The sequence below is a fragment of the Artibeus jamaicensis genome, unplaced genomic scaffold, assembly GCF_021234435.1.
Source record: "Artibeus jamaicensis isolate MK-2021 breed Jamaican fruit bat unplaced genomic scaffold, CSHL_Jam_final contig_685, whole genome shotgun sequence".
Taxonomy (NCBI): Eukaryota; Metazoa; Chordata; class Mammalia; order Chiroptera; family Phyllostomidae; genus Artibeus; species Artibeus jamaicensis.
Window position 1 is genome coordinate 22781818 of NW_026521924.1, and position 22677 is coordinate 22804494.

Below are 22677 nucleotides of genomic sequence, written 5' to 3' on the forward strand. Positions count from 1 at the left end.
CTTCAATAAAGGACATCTACAAAACCCTACAACTACCATTCTATTTAATGATGAAAAACTGAATGCCTAACTCCTAATACCAGAAACAAGGCAAGGATGTCTGCTCTCATCCCTCTCGTTCAACACCATGCTGATGGCAGGGGGAGCGGAGGTGGTGCTAAAAGGACAACATGAGGGACCTCGGTGGCTGTGGCAATGTCAGGGCTGTCGTCAATGTCAGCATCCCAGTTGTGATAGTGAACGCTAGTCTCAACGAGAGGTTCCCAGGTGGGGAAATGCATATAAAAGGTACAGGGATCACTCCATGTTGTCTCTTACAATCACCTAGAATCTACAGTTACCTCAAAGGTAAAAGTTTCTTTAGAATGAAAGCACAACGCAGTCTGTATGTTGACAATCTGTATAATAAAATGCTGCAAAAAATGCAATGCAGTCAGATTCCACATGGCCACTGCTGAGGATGGGGACCTGTCCCTTTACACTACAGATGGCGGAGACAACCCAGACAGCGCATGCGACTCACCGTCTGTTTCTGAAGGCTGTCTACTTTTTCTTCAGTGTTGTCTTCTTTATCCACATTGCCTCTAAATAAAAGTAAAAGCAAATAAATAAAAAGGCTTCACACACCACCTAGGAGCTCTTTGGCAACCAGGATGCATGTAAGAAACCTCCCTAAACCACAGAGCATAAAGAGTATTAGTAATTCCCTTTCCTCACAGGCCTCAAAGTCTTGGTTTTTCCAGCATCCTAACTTCCATGGGCAAGGACCTCCACTCAACTGAGACTTCAGCATGAACTCAGTTGTTGAGAAGTTCATCAACAATGATTCCATTCTAGAGAAGTAATCACCATCCACCAAAGGTTATCGGAGTATGTGGCTCTGATAAAAAGAAGAGTCTACCGAAGGCTGTGCAAACCGAGCCAGTCCTGAAGTGCCAACCCCCAAAATGCAGTAGGATGAATCTTCTCACAGAATCACTTACTTTGGGCAGTGGTCACTTCCTCAAAAGGGAACTCTGCCAAAACTTCCAAGAAAGGACATTGTGCCCTCAGGACCAACTATCACATGTCTCTAGGTCAAATGCCTAATGTCTTCTCTCTTGTGAGATTCTTAACTACTGCTGATGTCTACCTGCTTTTCACAACTCCTAAAATTGCCTTAGAGTATTCCTGTCTCGAATACTCTTATCTTTGCTGCTCAGATCATGGGGGCAGGAGAATCTCCTACTCTCACTGCCTGACCACAGAAAGAACAGCCATTCCATAAAAAAATGAACCCTATGCCACATTCAGGTACCTCACACTCAGGCATATTTTCCCTGACCTGGGGAATGGAACAACAATAATGCTGGTCACTGGACATTTGTTAACATCTCTCGGCTGCATCTTTATTCTCTGCCCATGAGAGACACCTCTGGGATAGAGAATGTTAGCACAGCCAAAGTGTTAAGCAGGGGCTAAGAACAGATGCAAAATACATTTCACTCTTTTCTCAGCCTTAGCAGGTAGTAAAAGGCCCCTGGAAATGTCACACTCTCACACCCAGGCCCGGCCAAAGCCCCAGGCAATGAAAAGCAATATATGCCACTTTGGGGGAGAAGATCAGGTCAACAGCTTACCACACGCAAAGTGAAAGAACCAGTTTTTGGCTGTTCATTTAGCTTTCCTATGACTTTACACATTTGGAGGTTATGCCAACAGTAAGTAAAACTCAGGCAAAGAGGAGGCTCCCGTACTTTTTCACACACAATTCAGGGATAAGGCTTAATTGCCGTGGCTGTCAGGCAGTGGCTCCCAACCCCACCTTAGCCACGGACCATGCAACCCTTACAAAGTGCTGGGGTTTCAGCTGAGGAATTCCAGAGTCAGGAAGCCTGTGCTTGTGACTCTTCTTCGCTTTCTGCCAGGCCCGAGAGGTCTCAGTTCTCCTTCAAGAATCCTCTGACCAGGCAAGAGACAAGGATGGGGAGCAGCTTGGGGAACCCAGGAAGGACAGGAACTGATTCCTGGTTCAAAGTGCTTCAGGTCAAAGAAAAGGCCTGGGGTGTAACAGGGTGTAACCAAAGCAGCCACTTGGGAAGGCTGCTCCAGAATGGCAAGGTTCCAGGGAGAAGCCAGACTGTGAGAGAGACTGTCAGTGTGCTAGACACGTGGGAGGGGTCACAGAGTTGTGGCATGACATGTACATCCCGGTGGGCCTGTGATGCAGCCTCTCACCTCTCGGGAATGTCTGAGGTCCCATCCGCAACACCCTGTTCTGCAGAGAGCGACTTCTCATCCGGCATCCCGACCTTCTCCAGGAAGCAAAGTGCCGGGTCGGCCCGCATGGCATTGTACCGCTCGTACCCTGCTCAGGAGCAAAGGGAAATGTCCGCAGTCAGGTCAGAACGCACAGAATCGCACGGCCTGGGGCCCTGCACAGTCATTCTGTTTCTCTTACTAAGTAAAAACAAAACAAAACAAAAGTACTTATTTAAGGTGAACTAGATCTAAGATCCTTGAGTTACAGTAGATCCTTCTGAGTAGTGCTTGACCAAAAGTGAAAGCCTGTATCAATCCTGTGTGTCTGACACACAGGTATAGACAGAATTCTCACTCGCTTGCTTCTCTGGTCAGACAGAAAGGGAATCAGGAAAGTTGGTTTTACAATTTCTTCCTCTCACCCCCCCAACTCTGGACACTTTGTTGTTTCCTGCATAGGCCTTGTTTGCTTACAGTCTAATTTTATCACATGTGCGAAAAAGGGAGGCCAAACATAGTGATGGATGCAAGGGATGAAATATAAAGAGGACTGTGGTTGTTAAGCAAATTAAAATGGGTTTGTTGCCTCTGTATTCACCTAAGTATAAAATCCTAAATCCATTGGCCAGGGCTTTGGAATTGCCCCTCATCACATCCTCAAAGTCAACGCAGATGGAAAGTTTTTGAGAGAGAGCTCAAAAGGGAGGCAAAACAATGAAAAAAAATAACACCTTTACTCTGATAAAGCCCCTGCACGATAATTTATTTCACTGAATCCAATGTATGTAACCTTACGCTGAGACACGATTTGGTCACGGAAAAGATTCAAATCTACTTCATCACACTGGCCTGGGTGGGAACTCCTTCCTGGGCATCAAAGACCTGCCCGTTGCTCCTAGCAAACAGAGTCAATTTCTAGCTCCGTTGTATGCACAGAAAGACCCATCACACGTGATGGAAGATGCTGTATCTCACAAGAGAACCAGCCGGGGTGAGCAGAAGTAACAGACTTGATTTTACTTTGTTGGATGTCATTGTTATATTGTTTTTTGCTCTATCACTGTTGACACAGCTCTATCCTTCACCATGTAGGCAGCACCTGGTACTTTTTCTCTGCAGAGTTACAGTGCTCATCTTTTAATCCAAGTGACTGTTCTATCTCGATGATAGATGCTGCCCACATGAGACACATGACAGGAGGCACTGAGGTGCTTTATGTACTTTAGTCACTTATTCCATAGGGTGATGACAGACATATGATCACAGGCAGCCCGAAGGGCAACAATCCAGCCAGGAGAGGGTCTGATTTAGGCTCTAGAGGAGACGGCCCATGAAGCCGACCACAGCTGTCTGTCTGTAACAAAGTCTAGGCTGATTCGATGTTACCACCCAACTAAACGGGCCCAGTCCTATCCAAGAGGGAGCTAGTGTGCATGTGTGGCTCAGCACCAGTCCCCCAGCACCGGGTTCTCCCCATCTTCATAGGGTGTCCACTTAACTCATTATATGCTACAATGTGCACTGAGGGCACTGCACACAGCACCTTCCTGGCATCTGCCCCTCGGCCTTGACTTTGAATACCAAGTTCACCTCAACTAGCAGTCTGGGAGAGTATGAATGAAATGAGCAATGTATCATCTAAAGGTCTCACAGGTGTGCTCAGGTAGTCCTAGGAATTAACTTATACTCCCTCCTACCTCCCCCAAACCCCTGCTTTGTAGAGCAGAAGAGTTTTAAATCTGAATTGGCCTCAGACATCACCTAGTTGACCCTTCACCATTTTTGATATGAGACTAAGAGGTAAGAGAGGTAAACAGATTAATCTCACTACCCTACACTCTGATCAGGGACATGAAACTCACAGGTGTGGTGCCAATATTAACCTGACTTTCCTAGGACAGAAAGGGTCTTCGGCCTCCTTGGAGTGCTGCCCACTTTTACATCTTCCTGCCAAATTGTACCTGTCATTACTGTGTACTGACCCTGTGTCCCAAGTTATGCGTTTTACCTTAAAGACTTACCGTATGACAGTGGCTTTGCCGTACCAGGTTTTCCCTTCTTTGGTTGTTGGTATTTGCCTGAAATACCTGGTTTCACCCTCTGACCTCAATCTCATTCTACCTCCCACAACATCTCCTTTTTGGGGTCCCCACTGCTTCATCTCTCAGGAGCACGCTCTTCTAGTCTGCTTCCCCGGGCCAGTCAGAGAGCCCCTCCTCGCCCTCCTTCCTGTGGGGGCTTGTTTCCTGTTTTAGTGTGGGCGTTAAACGCCCAGACCCTCTGTTCTGCTGTCCTATCAACTCCTGAGCTTTTGTCTCTCGCTCTAAGTGACCTCTCCATTTGGGGATTTCCTTCATCTCTTTCAGGTTCAGCCAGGTAGTACAACCCTGTCACAGTTCACCGAGGCTTTCTGTACGTCTGCAGTCAGGGTGCTGGGTTGGGGGAGAGAGGGGAGGCATCTAAATTCTGTCTGCCCTACTGCTGGGACTACAGGTGAGTCCTTTGACACCACATTGTCTCAATCAGGGATTTGACGACATGCTCCAAAGCCATCACTAAAACAAGACGCAGGCTCGGTGGACTTTCCTGCACACACCAAGTGCAGATGTTCCGGAACATGGTTGCCTCCAACAGCCTGTGTACTTCTAGGTTCTTTCCAAAATTAGATTAAACCAGGTTTCAACTACACTGTGGTCCCTTGTGCTTAGTAGGGAGGTCACATGCTTCTTCTTCCCACTTCAGAGTTGAGTTCTAGCCCTGTACTACCCAACAGAGGAGCCACACATGGCCATTTTATTTAAAATTACATAAAGTAAAAAAATACATCACTCATTTCTATTAGTTGCATTTCAAGCACCGAACGGCCACCGTCCCCTCTGTAGCAGACTTCCAGGGCAGAAAAAGGGCTTTCCCACGACCACAGGTAGCTCGGTGGCAGCACTGTTCTAGCCCAGCCCCAGTCTGACAAAAAGTTCTCGGCAGCACCAGGCCGGGATCCCGAAGCCCGCGCTTGAAACGCCAGCATCCAAGTTTTGGGGGGAATTCCTCATTAAAGTATCCCTCAGTATCCAGGGATACCCCCTGGATACCCCCAAGGACACCAAAATCCGCAGACACTCAAGTCCCTTATTTAAAATGGCATGGTATTTGCACATAATTGATACTTGCACAGATGCTACAGCAGTATTAAGCATAGTGCTTGGCATATGGCAAATTCAAGTTTTGCTTTTTGGAACTTTCTGGGTCTTTAAAAAAATATTCTTTATCTGTATTTGGTTGAATTCGTGAATGTGAAGCCCGAAGATATGGAGGAAATGCAACTGGTGAGCCTGTAAGAGCTGAAGAATTCTCCTCACAGGGCATGCGTTAGAAAGTTTACATTCCAAAGGCGAGTGACAAGCGACAGTGGAACAGCATCAAGTGTCTATTATGCACCAAGCACTGTTCTAGGCAGGTAACCTACAGTGTCTTATTTAACCTTCCAACGACTCTCCCGGCCAGTTGTTTTGATGCATTACTTACCCCAGTGCAGGTAAGTAATTTGATCACAGATGTTTATTAAGTTGCCCAAGGCCAGACAGTAAGTGGCAGAACTGGAAGCAAAAGCCAGGTGTAACGAACCCTTCCCACTGTAAACCCTGCTACCCAGTTTAAAATTCCAGTTAATTCGCCAGGCAGAGAAGGTGCACACCAAGCACACAACAGTGACTGTCACCTGGCACTTTCATTATTCGTCTAACCATCAGCTGAACGGTTAGACAAATAAGGCCCTGAGCAAGGGCAGGTGCTCAGAGCAGGGCCGGAAGTGACAGACAGGGGCACTTATTTCAGCTTCAAAGCTGCTCAGAAACCTCTCAGTCCCCTAGTCTCCTGCTTACCACATTAAAAAAGAAGGAAAAGGATGACCACGCCATCTTCAAGTCTCAAATTTTACACCCAACAGGGCAAACCAGAAATATGGAGGTTATCTGGAATGACCTTAGAATTCTGTGTACATATGAAATATTAAGACCTTAACATTTCCCTCATTTATTCCTTTCTGCAAAAAAAACGAGGTGCAAGTGAGAAAAAGGAGGGACAACTGTAATAGTACAAACAAGAAGACACCATTTTAAAAAAGAAGAAAAAAACAATAGGTGCCACTACGCGCTGGGCACCTTGCCAGAAGCTGGGATGCCAGGAGCAAAGGAACACAGGGCAGTCCCATGCCCCAGGGTGCAGACCTGTGTGAGGAAGACACAAGGTCTCCACGGCCACAGCCACCTTCACAAAGCTACCCACTGACCTTATCATTCACTGTTATTTCGTGGCTCACATTCACTGGTTGAAATTCCAAGAGGGCAGAGGTAAGGCTCTACTTTCTAAGAGACTTGCAACAGGACTGTGGCGTTTTCAAGAAAGGGGAGACGTTCCCTGAAATACACACCATGTTTGAACACGCCAATCAGAAGAGACTTATCGGCCTCAGCATCCCACCAATCCACCGGGATCTCCACATAGTCGATGTCAGGCAGAGGCACCTCCAGCTCCCTGTGGAAGGAAGGGTGTAAACTCAGGGTTCCTTGAACACAGACAGAAAACAACATAAGAGCTACTGGCTGGACCCTAGCATTAAACCCCATGCCTAGTTACATGCTTAGATGCAAAGTAACAAGGAGGCAGAAAGCTGTGGGCCAAGGTTTCTTAAACAGGGCTTTCTGTTGGGCTCACCCAGCAAGCTATCCTCGTATGTGTACTTGACTTCTAGGCTCCACCTTAGACTACCTGACATACCTCTTGGAGAACTCAGTAGGTCTGGGGTAGGGCCTTGGGACCTGCGTGTACAAGGTAATTCTGATGTGCGCCTTCAGCTGAGAACCACCGCAAAATCCATCTACATATTGTTTATCTGAAGGGAGAACACCCCTCGAATGGTTTAATTTATCCACGATCAAGTGCTGAGAAGACAACTGTCCGAATCATCTTGGTACAACATGTAGAGATGTCAGGCACGATCTGGGAGTGGGACTGTGGGTTTGGTACATGCAGGGATGTGAGGAGAGCCGTTCAGAAGACAGGGGCCACAGGTCTGCAGGGTCAAGAGAGATCGCACACTGCACTGCGCCTAGCTGAGGCGAGGCTAATAACTCACCCTACAGAGCAGACACGGAAAGATTAGCAGGCCTGTACCATCAGCCCCTCTCTGAATTCTGTCCATGTTCTGAGAGCTCACACAGACCCTCAGCTCACTGTCTTCATTTGTCTGGACACAGGGGAGACACAAGGCTCCTCTCTCCCAGCTCCCAGCCCCTGGGATGCTTCCTCTATAGCACTTGAAGGTTCTTGTTCCATCAGGTTCTGCTTACTGTGACACAGGACTGACTGTCCCTTACCAGGCCCAGCTCCCTCTATGGGACAGTATCCTGCGGCCCCACCTCTCCAGGCAGTGGTCCCTATCTGGCTCCATGGCAGGGCCCACTGCATTGCTGCATGGTGCCATGGCCTGAATGACTTCCTGGGGTGAACTATTATTCATTCCTATTGGCAACTTCTCTACAGTAAGACATTTAACTGAATGAGACCAGGGAGAGCTAGGATCGAGGAAAGCAGACAAGAGAGGAGGGAAGAGTGTGTGCAATGGACTCCACTCTCCATGCTCTGCCTAGCTTCCAGCTCTGTCTACATGTCTGGGGACTTGTGCCAGGTAACACATAATACAAACAATATGACTGAATCCTGCTGCATTTATGACCCACACATTGAACCTTTTTACCAAAACACTCAACCTCCCTACCTTTCCTACAAGTGACTACAGTAGCTACAGAAAGCAGAGCAGGTCCTACCAGTCACTGTGATGATGGTTCTGGATTACAAACTGCCCCATGGACAGGACGGTCAGTGTCCAGAAACCGCAGCCCCACCCAGGTAATCTCAAGGCAGAGTTCAGTCACAACACTTCCAGTGTCCTTTGGGAATGACGGGCACTGCACAGGGCTGGGGCAAACTGCACACTGGGGGCGGGTGAAGGAGGCTGCCTGGCCATCCCACCTATGGACTGGGACTATCAGACAGCTTCACCAAGCGGAAGCTGGGAGTCTGGCAGCCTTATTCCCCCAAATGCTGGGAGGTTCTACAGCTCTGCAAACACTACTTTACAAGACCAAGGTGCAAGAGATCAAAACAGGTTGGGGGTGAGAGATCAGCAAATAAAGGCGAAGCATCACATGCAGAAGAGTACTCAGGCCAAGAATGGGATTCCAAGCAGAACTTCCGGTGTACACGTATCAGATCAAGCATATCAAAATAATTAATAGTCATTCTACAATTAGTTAAGGTAGTGAAATGACTGTTCTGAAAAAGATTTTACAACAAATGCTGGGACAAAAAATCAACTTAAAAAAAATCAACTTAAAACCTCCCCAAAAGCTGTTTCCAAGGAAGTGTTTCCTCCCTGGTTTCCTGCAGCTGACCTGACTGAACTGTCCTTGCTCCATCTCTGCCTGCTCCCCAGCCTGGGTAACTATGGGCCGGGTGGGAACCCAGGCCTCCAGAAGCACAGGCATATTTGCCCATTTCCAGGAATGTGCACTTTATGGCAACATTTTACCACTGAGAGCTAGGACTGACTTGTCTTACCTGGCGGAAGTCCCTTCAAACGCTTTATCAGCTGCTTCTCCCAGTATTTCTGCTTTTAGGTAGTAGAGCATCCGGACTCGCAAAAGTACCCTATGAAAAGTTAACACATTACAATGCAAACACATTAGAACACAGGAGCTGTCTGTGAACTGTCATCCACCCCCCGGCTGAAACAGGGAAGCTCTGGGCTTTCTCATGTCATTAGTGATATGATTTCCCCATTTTACACAAGAAAATTATGTTACCAGTCATCTGTTATCAGTGGTCCCCCAGCCTTTTGGCACCAGGACTGGTTTTGTGGAAGACAATTTCTCCACGGACCAGGTAGGGGGGATGGATTCGCGATGAGTCCGATGCCCTACTTTCAAGCTCACCTCCTGCTGTGTGGCCTGCTTCCTAACAGGCCCGGACCGGTGCCAGTCTGTGGCCCAGAGGTTGGGGACCCCTGTGTTAAGTCACCCTGTGAGCCATGTGAGGTACAGGGACAGCAAAAATACCACTCCTCCTGGTCCTTAAAAAGAGTACTCACCACTTCTTCATGGCTGCAATGGCCACGTAGGCAGAGTTGCCTCCCAAGAGGCGAGTTACCAGTTTACTAGCTTATGGAAGGAAGTCGAGGCATGCTGAGTGATGATGCTTTTAAACAGTTTCACTCATACATGGTTAGAGGAACATTTTAAAGCCCTTCTCATGGCAACAGTATCAGAGAGTAATGTCTCTTCTCCTGAGATGCTCAGCTCACTGATTCTGCATGGGCCACACTCAGGCACCAAACACATCTGAGGCAAGGCCATCGGGGAAGTATCTGCTGGGAATCTACTGTGTACCCTGCACCATGCTGGGTCCTGAGAAGCACGTAACAGAAGCAAATGGTTTAACCCTGTCCTTGAGGAGCCCACAGCAGCCTAGCTGTGAAATGACACCACCGAGGAAGGATCGGAGCACGGAGGACGACAGTGGGGTCAAGGGAGGGAAAGGCTCACTGATGCGAAATCAGGGTGGAAGTAAAGGTGGGCACAGAAAAGCTGACCACCTTCCAGGACATGCTCCATATTCACAGGTGAGCTGCAAAGAGGTTTGGAAGAAAACCGTAACTTGCTCGATACAGGCAAGAATGAAGGCTAGCTACTAAAAATACAAAATAAGCCAATTTACATGGACTGATACAGGAACTGATCTCTACATAAGTTGTTCAAAATGAGAAAGAAAAAAAGAAAGGAAGAAAGAAAGAAAAGAGAAAGGAAGAAAGAAAGAAAAGAGAAAGGAAGGAAGGAAACGGGAAGCGTGCCATTTTCAGGAATACACACTATGCACAGGGTACTGCGCGTTTTCGGGAAGACAAAGACGGCGACTCTCACCTGTGCTACCCCATGCACAGTGTCTCTCGACGAGTCGGGTTAACAGTGGCTGCCTTTGGAGAGGGGAAGGGGCACTGGAGGTAGGAGAAAACCTACCATTTGAAAAGAATTTGAACACATCTGTTTACTACCTATTCAAAAGGTGTTAATAATAAAGGACTGAGGCCTCTAAAAAGTGTAATTTCTGCCTTGACTGATGTGGCTCAGCTAGGCGTTACTCTGCAAAGCGACAGGTTGCCAGTTCGATTCCCAGTCAGGGCACATGCCGGGTCTGCAGGCCAGTCCTTGGTTGAGGCGCGTGCGTGCGGCAGCTGATTGATGTTTCTCTCTCTTTCTACCTCCCTTCCCTTTTCTCTAAAAATAAATAAATAAAATCTAAAAAAAAAAAAACACTACAAGCCCTGGCTGGTGTAGCTCAGTGGATTGAGCACGGGCCTGTGAACCAGAGGATCACGGTTCGATTCCCAGTCAGGGCACATGCCTGGGTTGCAGGCAGGTTCCCTGCAGGCCAGTTCCCTGCAGGGGATGCACTAGAGGCAACCATACATTGATGTTTCTCTGCACCTCTCCTTCCCCTCTCTCCTCCCTCTCTCCTTCCCCTCTAAAGATAAATAAAATCTAAACAACAACAACAACAACAACAACAACAACAACAAAAACCTACAAAGCATAAGTTCTTAGACACAGGCAGAAAGTGCCACTGTGGGCTCAAGTTGTAGGTGGCAACACACAAAGTGTGAGCTTTTATATGGGAAAAAACCTTGCTTTTTCTCGTACACCATTCCTTACCCTCAACTGGCAATCAACTCAAATACTTTTGAATTTTCTTCTTTCTTAAAAAACTCAGAGAATATAAGAATTCACAACCATCACTGATCTTTCCACCTGGCCGGCAGCCTTAGCAGGAACCAGAACGAGGGTGTTAGGTAGAGAGTTCTGTCTGCTGAGATCTAGCTCAGTCCTAGTATGGCTTTCCTGAAGACCTGAGATACACAGACCTGTCCCTATTGAAGTAAAGAGAAGCCACGGTGTTAACATTCGGTAGTATCTACAGCACGGAAGAAGAGAATATAAAGCCAATACTATTCACCTCTTATGAGAAGCAATTCAATTCAGTGGACAGACGGACACCTCCTCTTGGAGAGCCACCCCTTCCCAGAGCGAGATGACCATCCCAGCTGGAGCTGGTTTGGAACACCCTTACTCTAGCCAAATGAAACCCTTTAATATTTTGGGGGCACTATTGCTTTTTCTTTCATCTCTTTATTTAAACAAAAACTTGTTGATGGGAAATATGCTTCCCAAAAGTGCACTCTGCACAAACTTGAATCTCGATGGGACTCTGACAAACCAAACACACGTGTGCATGTAGTATCCAGATCAGGAAGCAGAACATTTCCCCTGAAGGCCCCTGGGAACCCCTCCAGTCACTGCCCCTGGCCCCAAACGAATCATCACTGTCCTGACTTAGCTTAGATTTGAAGCAGCTGCTTTTTAACTTTTTATACAGTTCTTTAGATGATAAACTCATGGCCCTAAATACCATACTATTAATAACAAACAATGCTTTGAGTACTTACTATGTGCCAACAAGTATTAGCTCACTTCATCCTCACAATAATGCAAAGAGGTAGGAACTACTATTAATCCCATTTTCTAGGTGAAGAAAAGGCACACAGAGGTTAAAGAATTCACCAGCTGGTCAGCAATGGGGTGAGGACTTACATCCAGGCAGCCCTGACCCCAGAGCCTGTCTTAACCCTTTTCTGCTGTTGGGGAGGCAAACACCCCAACACCTTAGTTAGTAAACTCGCTAATTAATTAGCACCTTAATTAGTAAGCTTGTAATTAGTAATTAATTACTAATTAAGTAAACTTAATTAGTAAACTTGCTAATTAAGACAAATCATAATCTAGAAACTCAGGGGCCAGTTATGTTGCAGAAATTCTGCCTGTTTTCCATTGCATCTCAGGATAGAACCAAGAACCAAGATCAAGGGGTGGAAGTTTCAAGGAAGCAGATTTTAGATTTAATACACAGAAGGACAATTAATTAGAATCATCTGGTAATTAAATGAGCCTTGTTGAGAAAGGGCAAACTCCCATCAGGAGGAAGGCTCCCGAGAGGCTGGAAGAGATCCTGCCAGGACACAGCCGACGGAACTCCCGCACTGAGTCTGAGTCTCTAGGTCTTGTTGGGCCAGAACTAAAGAGGATAGTGGCCCCCATTAGACTCACAAAAGTGCACAGCAGCCAGCATCTTCAAACTGGAACTGGGAGAAGTGCTTTACTACATTATTCAGGCATGCACTCAGGAAAGGTTTTGGGAGTTGTGGTGAGAAATGTTAAGAAATTCCTTGAAGGCCCATACTGGTTCTGGTTGTCACCTGTGATCACCTCTGTAGGTGCAGAGGCAAGTTCAGTGCCAGCCTCTCCAACTCAGCCTATTTTCAGTGCTCCTGACCCAAATCTACAGCTGTGGATGGAAGAGCCAAGTGCTGCTGCTGTAACTTAACAAGGCAAAGTCTGGGTCCTTCATTTTGCACTTCATCTTTTAGTGAATAAAATGATTCTCATTACATCGTGGCTACACACATTGCCAGTCTCCCAGCCTATGAGGCTGACACTCTATGGAGTTAGCTGCTTTTTGAATTCCTCCCCACACACTATGGATTCTTCCTTAGTCATGTGTCTCATTTTGACCCCTTCTCCCCAATTCTATAGTAAGCACCCTAATCTAGGTCCTTATGAGCAATACTTAAGTTATCACAGAACTCTTCTAGTTGGCCATTCAGCTCTAGGTTTACCTACTCCATCTTGCAAATTATTGCCAAATTAATTTTTCTCCCCAAATACCATATATTTATATCAGACATCTCACTTGGTCAAGAAATAACAGGTGCCTAATATTTACAACAGAATCCTCAGGTGGCCTGCCACTCCAGGTCTGTCATCAGCAAGTCCTCTTGGTCAGCCAGCCTCCTCTCTCCCACGTGGTGACTCTGACTCAGTCACATCGATGTGACAGGGGGCCCTGCACCAGTCAGGCTCTGCTGTCAATGGCATGTGACCTCTACGTCTGAGATTGAGACCGACTGCCCCAAAGAGCTTGAACTTTTGTGTACAATAGTTTTATTACAGTATTGAGCAGGAAACCTATCTTCAAATATTTGGAAGAATGAAGGGAAAGGATTGGATCTCATCTATTGTAAGAAAAAAACCACAACGAACAACAACTACAGAACCATGCATTAGGTTGGTATCATGGTACAGGGAAGAAGGAAAAACCAAGCAAACCTCTTATCATAAGGTATCAAACTCTTTTTAAACAAGGTTTTATTTATTTATTTTTGGAGAGAGGCGAACGGAGGGAGAGAGAAACATCGATCAGTTGCCCCTTGTACATGCCCTGGCGGGGGGCCCAAACCCGCCGCCATCCGGGCATGTGCCCTGACCAGGAATTGAACTAGCCACCTTTCACTTTGCAGGGTGATGTTCAACCAACTGAGCCACACTGGTCAGGGCTAAGGTACGAAACTCTTTATAATCAGGGGTATGTAAGCTGAGGCCTTCTCACTGCCTTTGGAATGCCAAGGATATAATTCTTGCATGACCTAGGAAGCTGGATAAGGTTTCCAAGGGTCCTTTTAATTCTAACAGATACATGTTCAGTGATGCAAACATCCATGTGCAAACCTGTCACTGTTTTTGTGGCTGAGTGCTGTAACTCCTCCTGGGCAGTAGGTACAGCTGCCAGAAGCAGGTGCATAGGGAAACACTCACTTGTTGCAGTGTTGTTTGAGGTGTTTCTTGTAGCCATCATCATGCAAGACAACCTCAGGGTTGCAGGTGGCCAGCCAGTCTGCATTCTTTAACTCTGGGAGCAGCAGCTGGTTCTTCGTCTTCTTCCCCTTCCTCCCTCTGGGGACCGGAGCAGACAACCCTGAAACAGAAAGGCAGGTCGATGAGGCAAGGCAGCTTAAACATGGGCGTTAGAACGGAGCTGCACTGGGCTTGCAAAGAGGCAGCTAGGCTGTGTGTGGCAGCCTCAACAACAGCCCCTGCCCCCAACAGTGCACCACACAATGCTGGTACCTGGAGATGTGCCGGTCCCCACTTGAAACCCCAGGACCATTCAGTCGGGCAGTAAGATTTTACCAAACACCCTGTGAAGGTCAAGAAGGGTGCACCAGAACCTGTGCCCTTGGGGAACTTACAACCTAGCCAGGGATCAGGAACAGTTGGTCTGAAACCTGAACATGAGCCATGGCCAAGCACAGGGAAGGAGAAGCACAGCAAAAGAAGAGCACAGGCAGAGGTGGAGTGGAGACAGCACTGTGAAATGCGAAAACAAACCACGGACACACAGCTGAGCCCCCGATTCAGAGGAGGAACCCCTGTGATGCACACTCTGAAACATATCTGAGAAAGAGGCCCCTCACAGCACAGTAACATGGACCAACACAGGAAGAGGGAGGGGGGTGCAGGGGAGTCCGTGCTTCTCAGCCCACCTCTCACCTGAGTGGTTCTGGAGCGTCTGGGCCTGCCCATCTTTGGTGGGTGTGATCAATTCCCAAATGAAACTCTTGATCTTCTCATCCCCCTTGTAATGCTTGACACAGTATACCAGCAGGGCACGGCAAATCATCTCCATGTCCTTTTCATTCAGATGCCACTTGAATCGCCCGTGCGTCAGGATGTCCTTCCACCGGCCCCAGCTGAGAGTGGAAATACAGCAGGTGTTGGAGAGAACAAGGGCCACGCATGCCCTCAACACTGCAGGACAAACGGGCCAGGAGAGCTCCTCGTCCTCTGCTGGGTGTTTTAATTACCCAGAGGGCTTTGCCCTGAAAGCCCTTGGAGGACTGCATGCTATAGCATACTAAGTGTCACCAAGGTGGCCTGGATGCTGGACACAAAGAGCTTTATAGGGTCACTAGGTTGTTAGGAAGAGAGGAACAAAAATATTTGGAGCAGGGAGTGAAACTTTGGAATTAAAACAGAGTCCAGCTGCAGTATTCAAAAACAATGGTGAGCTCCTAGAAACTAAATCTCCTATTTCTACCAGAGCCAGAGAGTCTCAGCAGTAACATCTGTTGCACTGACTACTTATATATCCTTGGGGTCAAAAAGCAGGAAATTGGTACCAGGCAGCAAGTAAGTAGCACAGAGAGAAAATCAGGGCATGTCTACAATACGGCAGCAGAGCATACAATGTGCTGGGGTTGGGGGCGGGGCGGGCAGGGTCACGGGCAGAAAGCACAGTTCACTCTTGCTCTAACGGAGCCTCCACCAGCCCACAACTGGAGGTATTTGGAGAGATACACACTGGACAAATCTCAGGGACTGAAAAACAACACGCGGGCAAAGCCAACACCCACCCGAAGATGAGCAGGTTCTTCTCTACCCGGAAGCATTCAGCTCGGAGGTAGCGTCTGGTTTTGTCGTTGAGGCGCCTGGACCTTGTGGGTCTTTCGTCAGAGTCACTGTCTAACTCTGAAAATTCCATGAGTTCATCCTCCTCAAAGGAATTGTAGTGTTTGGTCTGCTTTCTCACGCGAGGCCTGTCGATCACTAAGCTTTCCTAGAAACAGAGAGACGCTGAGGAGAAAGCCCTGCTTCTCTCTGCCCGCATCGCAAGGCATCAGTGCAACCTGTCGACACCACTCAGGACTCACTGGGGAAAGAACCACACCCGGTCCCATGCTCCAGTAGGAAGGGCTCTCCCCACCACACCTGCTGTGTCCACAACAAGCAGAGGGGGTCCTCTGGGACTTGCTGAAGTTGACATGCTCCCCAGCCCTCAAAGCTGTCTGCCACCATCTGCTGGTCCCTGTGGTCACTGAATGGGCATGGGCAGGCAAGGCCCCCGGCGCCCAGAGCGGCAGTCCACTGTTGACAGCAAAGGCTAGAGTGGTGCCCCCCAGCTGTTCTGTCCAGCAGGCGGAGGCAGTCCACGCTCTGGAGACAGGGCGAGTGGGAGAATTCCATCTGCTCAGCAACTTTCTGAAGACAAACACCCATCCCTGCTGCTCCACTTTCTGCCTTCCACTGACATGACACACCGAAAACATATTCAGGAGTCTCGGTCATGCAGGTGGCTCCCCTGGCCACAAGCATCGCTTTTCTCCAGTTTCCATCACTTCATGCTTCTCACCCCTTCCCCTTATACCTTATACTCGAAGGTAGGCTGAGCTCCTGAATACTTATCTATGCAGCCCAGATAAAGTTCTGTCATTCCTGCTTCAATCACCTTCCTTCCCACCTTGGAACGCTCCTACTGCTTCTTCCTGCCTATAGGGCACAAGCCTTTTCTTCCCCCCTTTGCCATCTGTCCTGCATAAAGTGTGACTTCTTGATTGTGACCTTGCAAAACACAGGTGACAAAGGACTGTTGGATCTTCCTATCTGGAGAAAGCCTGTGGTGACCCTACAGAAGAAGCATTAATGTCAGGTGCTGGCTACTGAACCAGCGAGGCACCAGCAGGACCTGCCTCTGGGGTTTGTGGGTCCAAAGAGCTCAATACTCACTTGAGAAGACAAGGAAAAAGTGATGCTTACTCATCCTCAAGTGAGGCAACAGGGTCAGAGGTGGAGGGAGGGAGACTAACAAGTGAGAGGTGCCTCACAACGGGCTAGGCAGTTCTACTGCCCAGCCCTGCAGAGTGGGCATTACCAGCTCCTTTCCTCGCCCGTTTCAGTGAGGGCAGGTCCTGTGCCCACAGGCACACGTCCAGTAAGGGGCAGAGCCAGTATTCCAACTGTGGTTTTATTTCAAGACCATTCTCTCTCTTATGCACAGAAATAGAAAAAGTCAAAATACTGAGAGAAAGGAAGTGAAGCCAACACCCTGCCTTATCACACTCTCTTCCTCTTCCTGGGCTTCATGAGAGGTGGTCTCTTCCACAGGAATGGTGAAACGGAGGTAAAACGGAGGTCGCGTGCCAGGGATGGGGTGCTGGCTTGTGCCCGAGGGCTAACTCTGACCCGTGTGGCCAGTTCCAGTTCTGCCTGCCCTGGCCCGATTTCCCAGGTGCCTGGCATGTCCCACTAGGTCGTTTCACGTTCTAACAGTTAACATTTATGGAGCTCGGCCCACATGCCAGGCGTGTTTTCAGTGCATCACATCTAGCATCTCATCCAAGAATTAAGGCTCAGGGGTGAATCATGACTTGAGCTGCATGGGGGTTTATAGTTCTGTAAGACACCACTGAAATGTTCAACAGAATAAAACATTCTTAATGCTGTACCTTCTCATTCTTTGCTTCGGTGTCCAGTTCAGCTATTTTAGCCCATTTCTGCCAAAAATTTGGGTCATCTAAGGAAATATCTGTTCTATTTCCTGAAGCCACAAAGCTAGCCTGTGAAGAAGACATCAGTTAAAACACTGTGCTTGGACAAAGTACAAATTAATAAGAGTATGATGTGATTTTAAATGCAGCAGAAACTCAAAAACAGCCTCCAAAATGAACGTGAGCGAAAATCTCAAAGTTGCTATTCCTCTTTTAAACGATTTAAAACTTGGGAGATGGAAGACAATGGAAATGTGTTACCTGATGCCTAGTTCCCTGTGAAAGAATTAATTCTTAAAACTTCCCTCAGTTCAGCAGTGACCAAACGTTGGCTACAGAAAAGGCACTGGGTGGGCAGTATGAGGTGGACAGAGATAAGCCAAGGCTAGAAAGCACAAAACGTCCTGCCGACGACCCACAGTAGTGACCAAACAGAAGATTTAATCAGACAGGTCAGCAAGCTCGAGGAGCCCATGGTCAGGGAAACCTGAGAGCAATCTGATAAGCAGTCTGAGGAGCTGATTCTAGATCCAGCACCCTGCAGGGCACAGGAAAGATGCGCCTAGACTGGAAGCTGGGATTCCTCGTAAAATCTCATTTTCTCGTGAAATGAACAAAACACTTGCTGGAGTTTGAGGACTGGAGTGTTCACTGGAATACGGATCAGAGAGTGCTCTGCAAAGGAGCCAAGGCCTGGGGTTCAGAGCAGCCTTCGTGCACAGTGAACAGTGCGCACTGCAAGATAAGAAGCCCAGCTGCCCACCGGGCACCAGCTCCCCAAGGTGAGGGGCGGTGCTTTCTTTCTGTAGCTTCTGACTCATTACTGACACCCTCTCTAAGAACTTGTATCTTCAGTCCCACAAAATAAATGTGCAGCCAGACAATCTCAATGGTCTGTATTTAGAGAATCAGAAGCCCGGATCACGAGGTCAGGGCATAAACAATCTTCTTCTCGCTCCCCCCAACACAAACTCTGGAGAGAAGGTCCTATACCTTGGCAAAAGTGGACCCCTTCCCTTCAGACTGGATGGTGATAGTGTGCGTTCGCCTCTGCAGAATCTGGTCTATGTCTTCTTCACAGAACTTGGAGCCTTCATCTTCCTCATCCATCAAGGCTCCATAAGCACCTTTCCGGAGCAAGTCCTCTACCTCCATTTTTGAAAGCTGTTGTACCTGGACAGGTCACCAAAGGCTACTCAAAAAGTAGAAAATGCATAGGAAAAAAACAGCCTCAAATCCAGCCGTTGTGACTCAGAACACAGCTCCTTGACTAACTGCACATGTCAGAAGAATAAAGACATGGACAATAAGTTTTAGAAAATGAAGACCCAGAAAAAGACACTAGAGAGAACTATGGAGAGGGCGGGCAGACGGTCCTGTACAGGGAGCTCCAGAAGAAAACCCAGCACGTGGTCCAACGGCCTAACATTCTTTGGGACATTGGTTATTATCAAATGTCATAAGCCATTAAAACTATGCCCCATTGAAGAGGATGCACTTAATGTTTATTTTATATTTTAGTTTGAGTCTGTATCTGTAAAAACCTCCAGATGTAGCAAACAAGCTAAAGAATAATGATTTCTTCGTTATTAAATAAATACATTCATACTGGAAATGATGTCATTTCTTAACTGAAGAAAGGATGCTGTGCCAAGTGCGATCTTCCCAATTGCTTGTTGAAAACAGGAAATGGGAGTTCAAAACACCCTTCCCTGGTTCTAATTAAGAATCTGGTTCTCTTTACATCAATCACAAGAGGGAATTCCATGACTCACAGCACTGGTGACGTGAAGTATTACACTTAGCAACATATGCACAGCTAAGAGGACACAGACCATCTGGACCAAAGACGACTCATTTAGACGGTTTCAATTCCCAACCTTTGATGCCCCGAGCCCAGAGATTCAGGAGATGTTCCACCTTGTCTGCCTATACTTCAATACAATTTAAGAATCTTAACTGCAATTTTTATCCCTCAGAGGGGAAAAAAGATTTTAGTAACAGCTGTATTTGAAGCTGCTAAGCTATTCATTCATTTACTCACTGACTATCACACATTGAATATCTTTAATATGCCAAGGGCTGTTAGGGACCTTGGGGATATAGATAAAATTCATTCCATCACCCCCCCACCCCCCCACCCCCCGCGGAGCACAAATTCTGGAGTATGAGATAAAGTGTGGTGACAATCGATTGAATTCAAGAGTTAAGAGTGTTAAGATCTCTTGACTTCTAATGTGCACTGTAAAAAGTGGTGTGACCTGACTCAGTTCAGTGAAAGTCAATCTCAAAACAGCTGCAGAAAGGAAGAATCTAGAGAGGCCCCAGCTGTGTGACGACTGCTGAAGTCCCCAGAGCAGGCGCCGCCATACTCACCCCGTTGGTGCCGCCCTTTCGGTTGATGTCCTGAAGAACAGCCTTGTCCAGACCCAGCTTCAGGCTGGCCTTGTCAAACATTTCTCGCTCATAGGAGTTCCGGGTAATGAGGCGATACACCTTCACGGCCTTGCTCTGGCCTATCCGGTGACAACGGGCCTGAGCCTGAGAAGGAAGGAGGGTCATGTACATCATGTCACCAGACACAATGGCAGTGGCCCAAAGATTAGGGAAATGCCTAAATTCCATTGCTATACGTGGTCAGATCTCACAGTTATGAATCACGGGACTGATTTAGGAACAGAATTCACCCAAATGTCAGCTGTCCCTTCAAGGTCACTTATTGCGTCACCCACTATTTATTGAGTGACTGCCCTGGGCCAGGGTAAAGTGGTGAGAAGAACACGGTTCACTCCCTTCCCTGGCCTGTGACCTTCATGGAGGCACTCAATCCCGGGCACTGTCCTGCTCTTTTGGGAAATGCCTCAGAGTTGGTAGCACCACTTTTTAATTTTCTGTCATTTTACTATAGAAAATGTCACACACAAATGTAGAAAAAAGTATAATAACCTCTTAGGGACAATCCTGTTTCATTTTTATTATGCCTCCACCCTCCAAGACGGTTATGAAGCAAATCTGAGGCAGCTCATTGTTTCTTCCTTACACATTTCGATACGCATTTCTGAAGATAAGGACTTCTACAAAACATATTACCATCGCCACACTGCAAAACATTAAGACTCAGTCTGTTCCAATTTCCCCGCGCATCTCATAAAGCTTGCTTGTTGGGAGGATCCAGATAAACACCATATGTTGTAAGTGGTTGATACTCCCTGCCTTTGACTTTTTTTTTTTTTTTAACAAATGCAACTAATTTTTTGAAGAGATCAGATACCTGCCTTACAGTTTTTCAAAGTCTACATTGTGCCTTCTCCATTCTGGCTGTGTCATGGATTAGGTCCTTCAGTTCCTTACCTTGAATCTCCATTAAACCAGAAATTATATCTTGAGACTTACTCAGGCTAAGATCTCATTTTTTGGCAAGTGTGTTTTATAGGTAGTGTTAAATTTCCATCAAGAGGCACATGATGTCTGACTGTCTTTATTTTGAACTGATGGTCACTGCCTAGATTAATTCATTAGGGGTTACAATTCCCCTCATCAAATTTTTGGTTTACCCTGACTTACAGTTCATATAGGACAGACAAGCTAAATGTTCAATTCTTTCCCTTTATTTAATCGGTTTCCAAAATAATACCCTCTAAAAGTGACCAAGGAAGATTTTTATTATTACTTTTCAAAGGAATACAATAAAGCTGCATTTAAATATATACGCAATGTTTTACTGCACTGCTCTATTTTTATTGCTGTTCAAAAAGGGCCTCGGAGACCTCGTCAAGTTGCCTCCTGAATTCTTTTGACACGACCTAGTCAACTACAGGAAGGAGGAAAACTAGAATAAACTCTGGTGTTAGGACAGGATGAGCTCATGGTTAGAATGTCTGCACGTATAAACATACAAAGGAAGAGACACGGGCATGTCTGTTTATGTTTGCACGTCACATCCAGGGCTGGTGGTCTCTGAGAGCTCCCTTGCTTTCTCATATGACAATGTGTATCACGCTCCTCTTGGACATTTCCTATCCAGAACTGGACTCAGCACGTTTTTCAAGGAGTCCTCGTTCCTTTCACTGGGAAATGGTAGGTAGAGACAACAATCTGGATGCTCTAGAGGTGTTTGCTGCTACGAGGTTAGTCATTGTTTCTAGGCCTTTTCAATGAGCAAAAACAGAAGTGTTTGTGTGTATACAGTACATAAAGCTATATGCACATATAAGACAAAATACATCAGAAGGCCACAGTAATATTTTAAATTCAAATTTAGAACTATGAGATTTAAATTTAATTTGCCATATATCCATATCGCTTTTTAACAATGTTTAAAAGCTCAGTTCTTGATCACAACAATGTCATTACTCTTTAGGTTTACCTCACAATATAGGCAACGGTCTCAGAGAAACAGCACCATTATAATCTTCCCCAAACACAATTACCAAAAACCACATAAAATTTTTGTTTTCTCCCATTTAGGGTTATATCCCACTAAGCATGCACACCCAAATTACAGTGTTTTAAACACACACTTGCAAGTAGGTTTCTTTTTCACAGTGGTACAGTCAGCAATTTCAAGACTACTTTCTGGGTACACTAGGATTGAGCAAATTAGTACATATATTAACATTAATAGGAATTAGTGTTTTCACTGTTGAAAAGGAAATTATGAATATGAAATGAAGAAGAACTAGAATAACTTTGGTGTTAAAATGGATTTGGAGGTATCAGTATTAACTCAAGGTTAGGTGTGTGCATGTGTGTATAAACATGCATATAGACAGACATAGAGACAGGTGTGGATATATGTGTATATTCATGCTTAAGTTTCTGTACACACATACATGTATGAAAGCATGTTGTGTATGTGTGTACATTTATATTCTGTGTGCACGTGTTCTAGCCTTGTTCACTGAGAGGGTCAAGAAGCGGTGGCGTACCAGTGGCAAAGAACACAACTAACTCTCAGATCTTGGTTTCTAAATACCATTGTTCATAAGACAGAACAAAGGCATGTTAGAGAAATGGTTAATTCTGGGGCTGGAGTAGACAAAGTACATGATGAGGCTGAAACATTACTGCGTCAGAATGCAAGGAAGTGCTCAAAGAATGATGGACACATATCAAAGTAACACTGAAACTCAAGAAGACTACCCCTGGCCAAGTCTAGGACTATTTCGACA

At 46.5% G+C, this 22677-nt stretch overlaps 1 protein-coding gene across 3 annotated transcripts in view; it reads right to left on the reverse strand.

The window, feature by feature from the left end:
- CHD6 (chromodomain helicase DNA binding protein 6) overlaps nt 1-22677 on the reverse strand; it is a 172369-nt gene that overhangs the window by 35952 nt on the left and 113740 nt on the right. For all 3 annotated transcript variants that reach the window (XM_037164551.2, XM_053671404.1, XM_053671403.1), the window contains 10 exons: nt 19883-20047; nt 18500-18679; nt 17465-17575; nt 15596-15798; nt 14733-14932; nt 13998-14157; nt 8857-8946; nt 6668-6771; nt 2218-2347; nt 524-584 (listed from right to left, as the gene is read on the reverse strand). In XM_037164551.2, the coding sequence (XP_037020446.2) occupies nt 524-584; nt 2218-2347; nt 6668-6771; nt 8857-8946; nt 13998-14157; nt 14733-14932; nt 15596-15798; nt 17465-17575; nt 18500-18679; nt 19883-20047 (1404 nt within the window). The remainder of the gene's footprint in view (nt 1-523; nt 585-2217; nt 2348-6667; nt 6772-8856; nt 8947-13997; nt 14158-14732; nt 14933-15595; nt 15799-17464; nt 17576-18499; nt 18680-19882; nt 20048-22677) is intronic.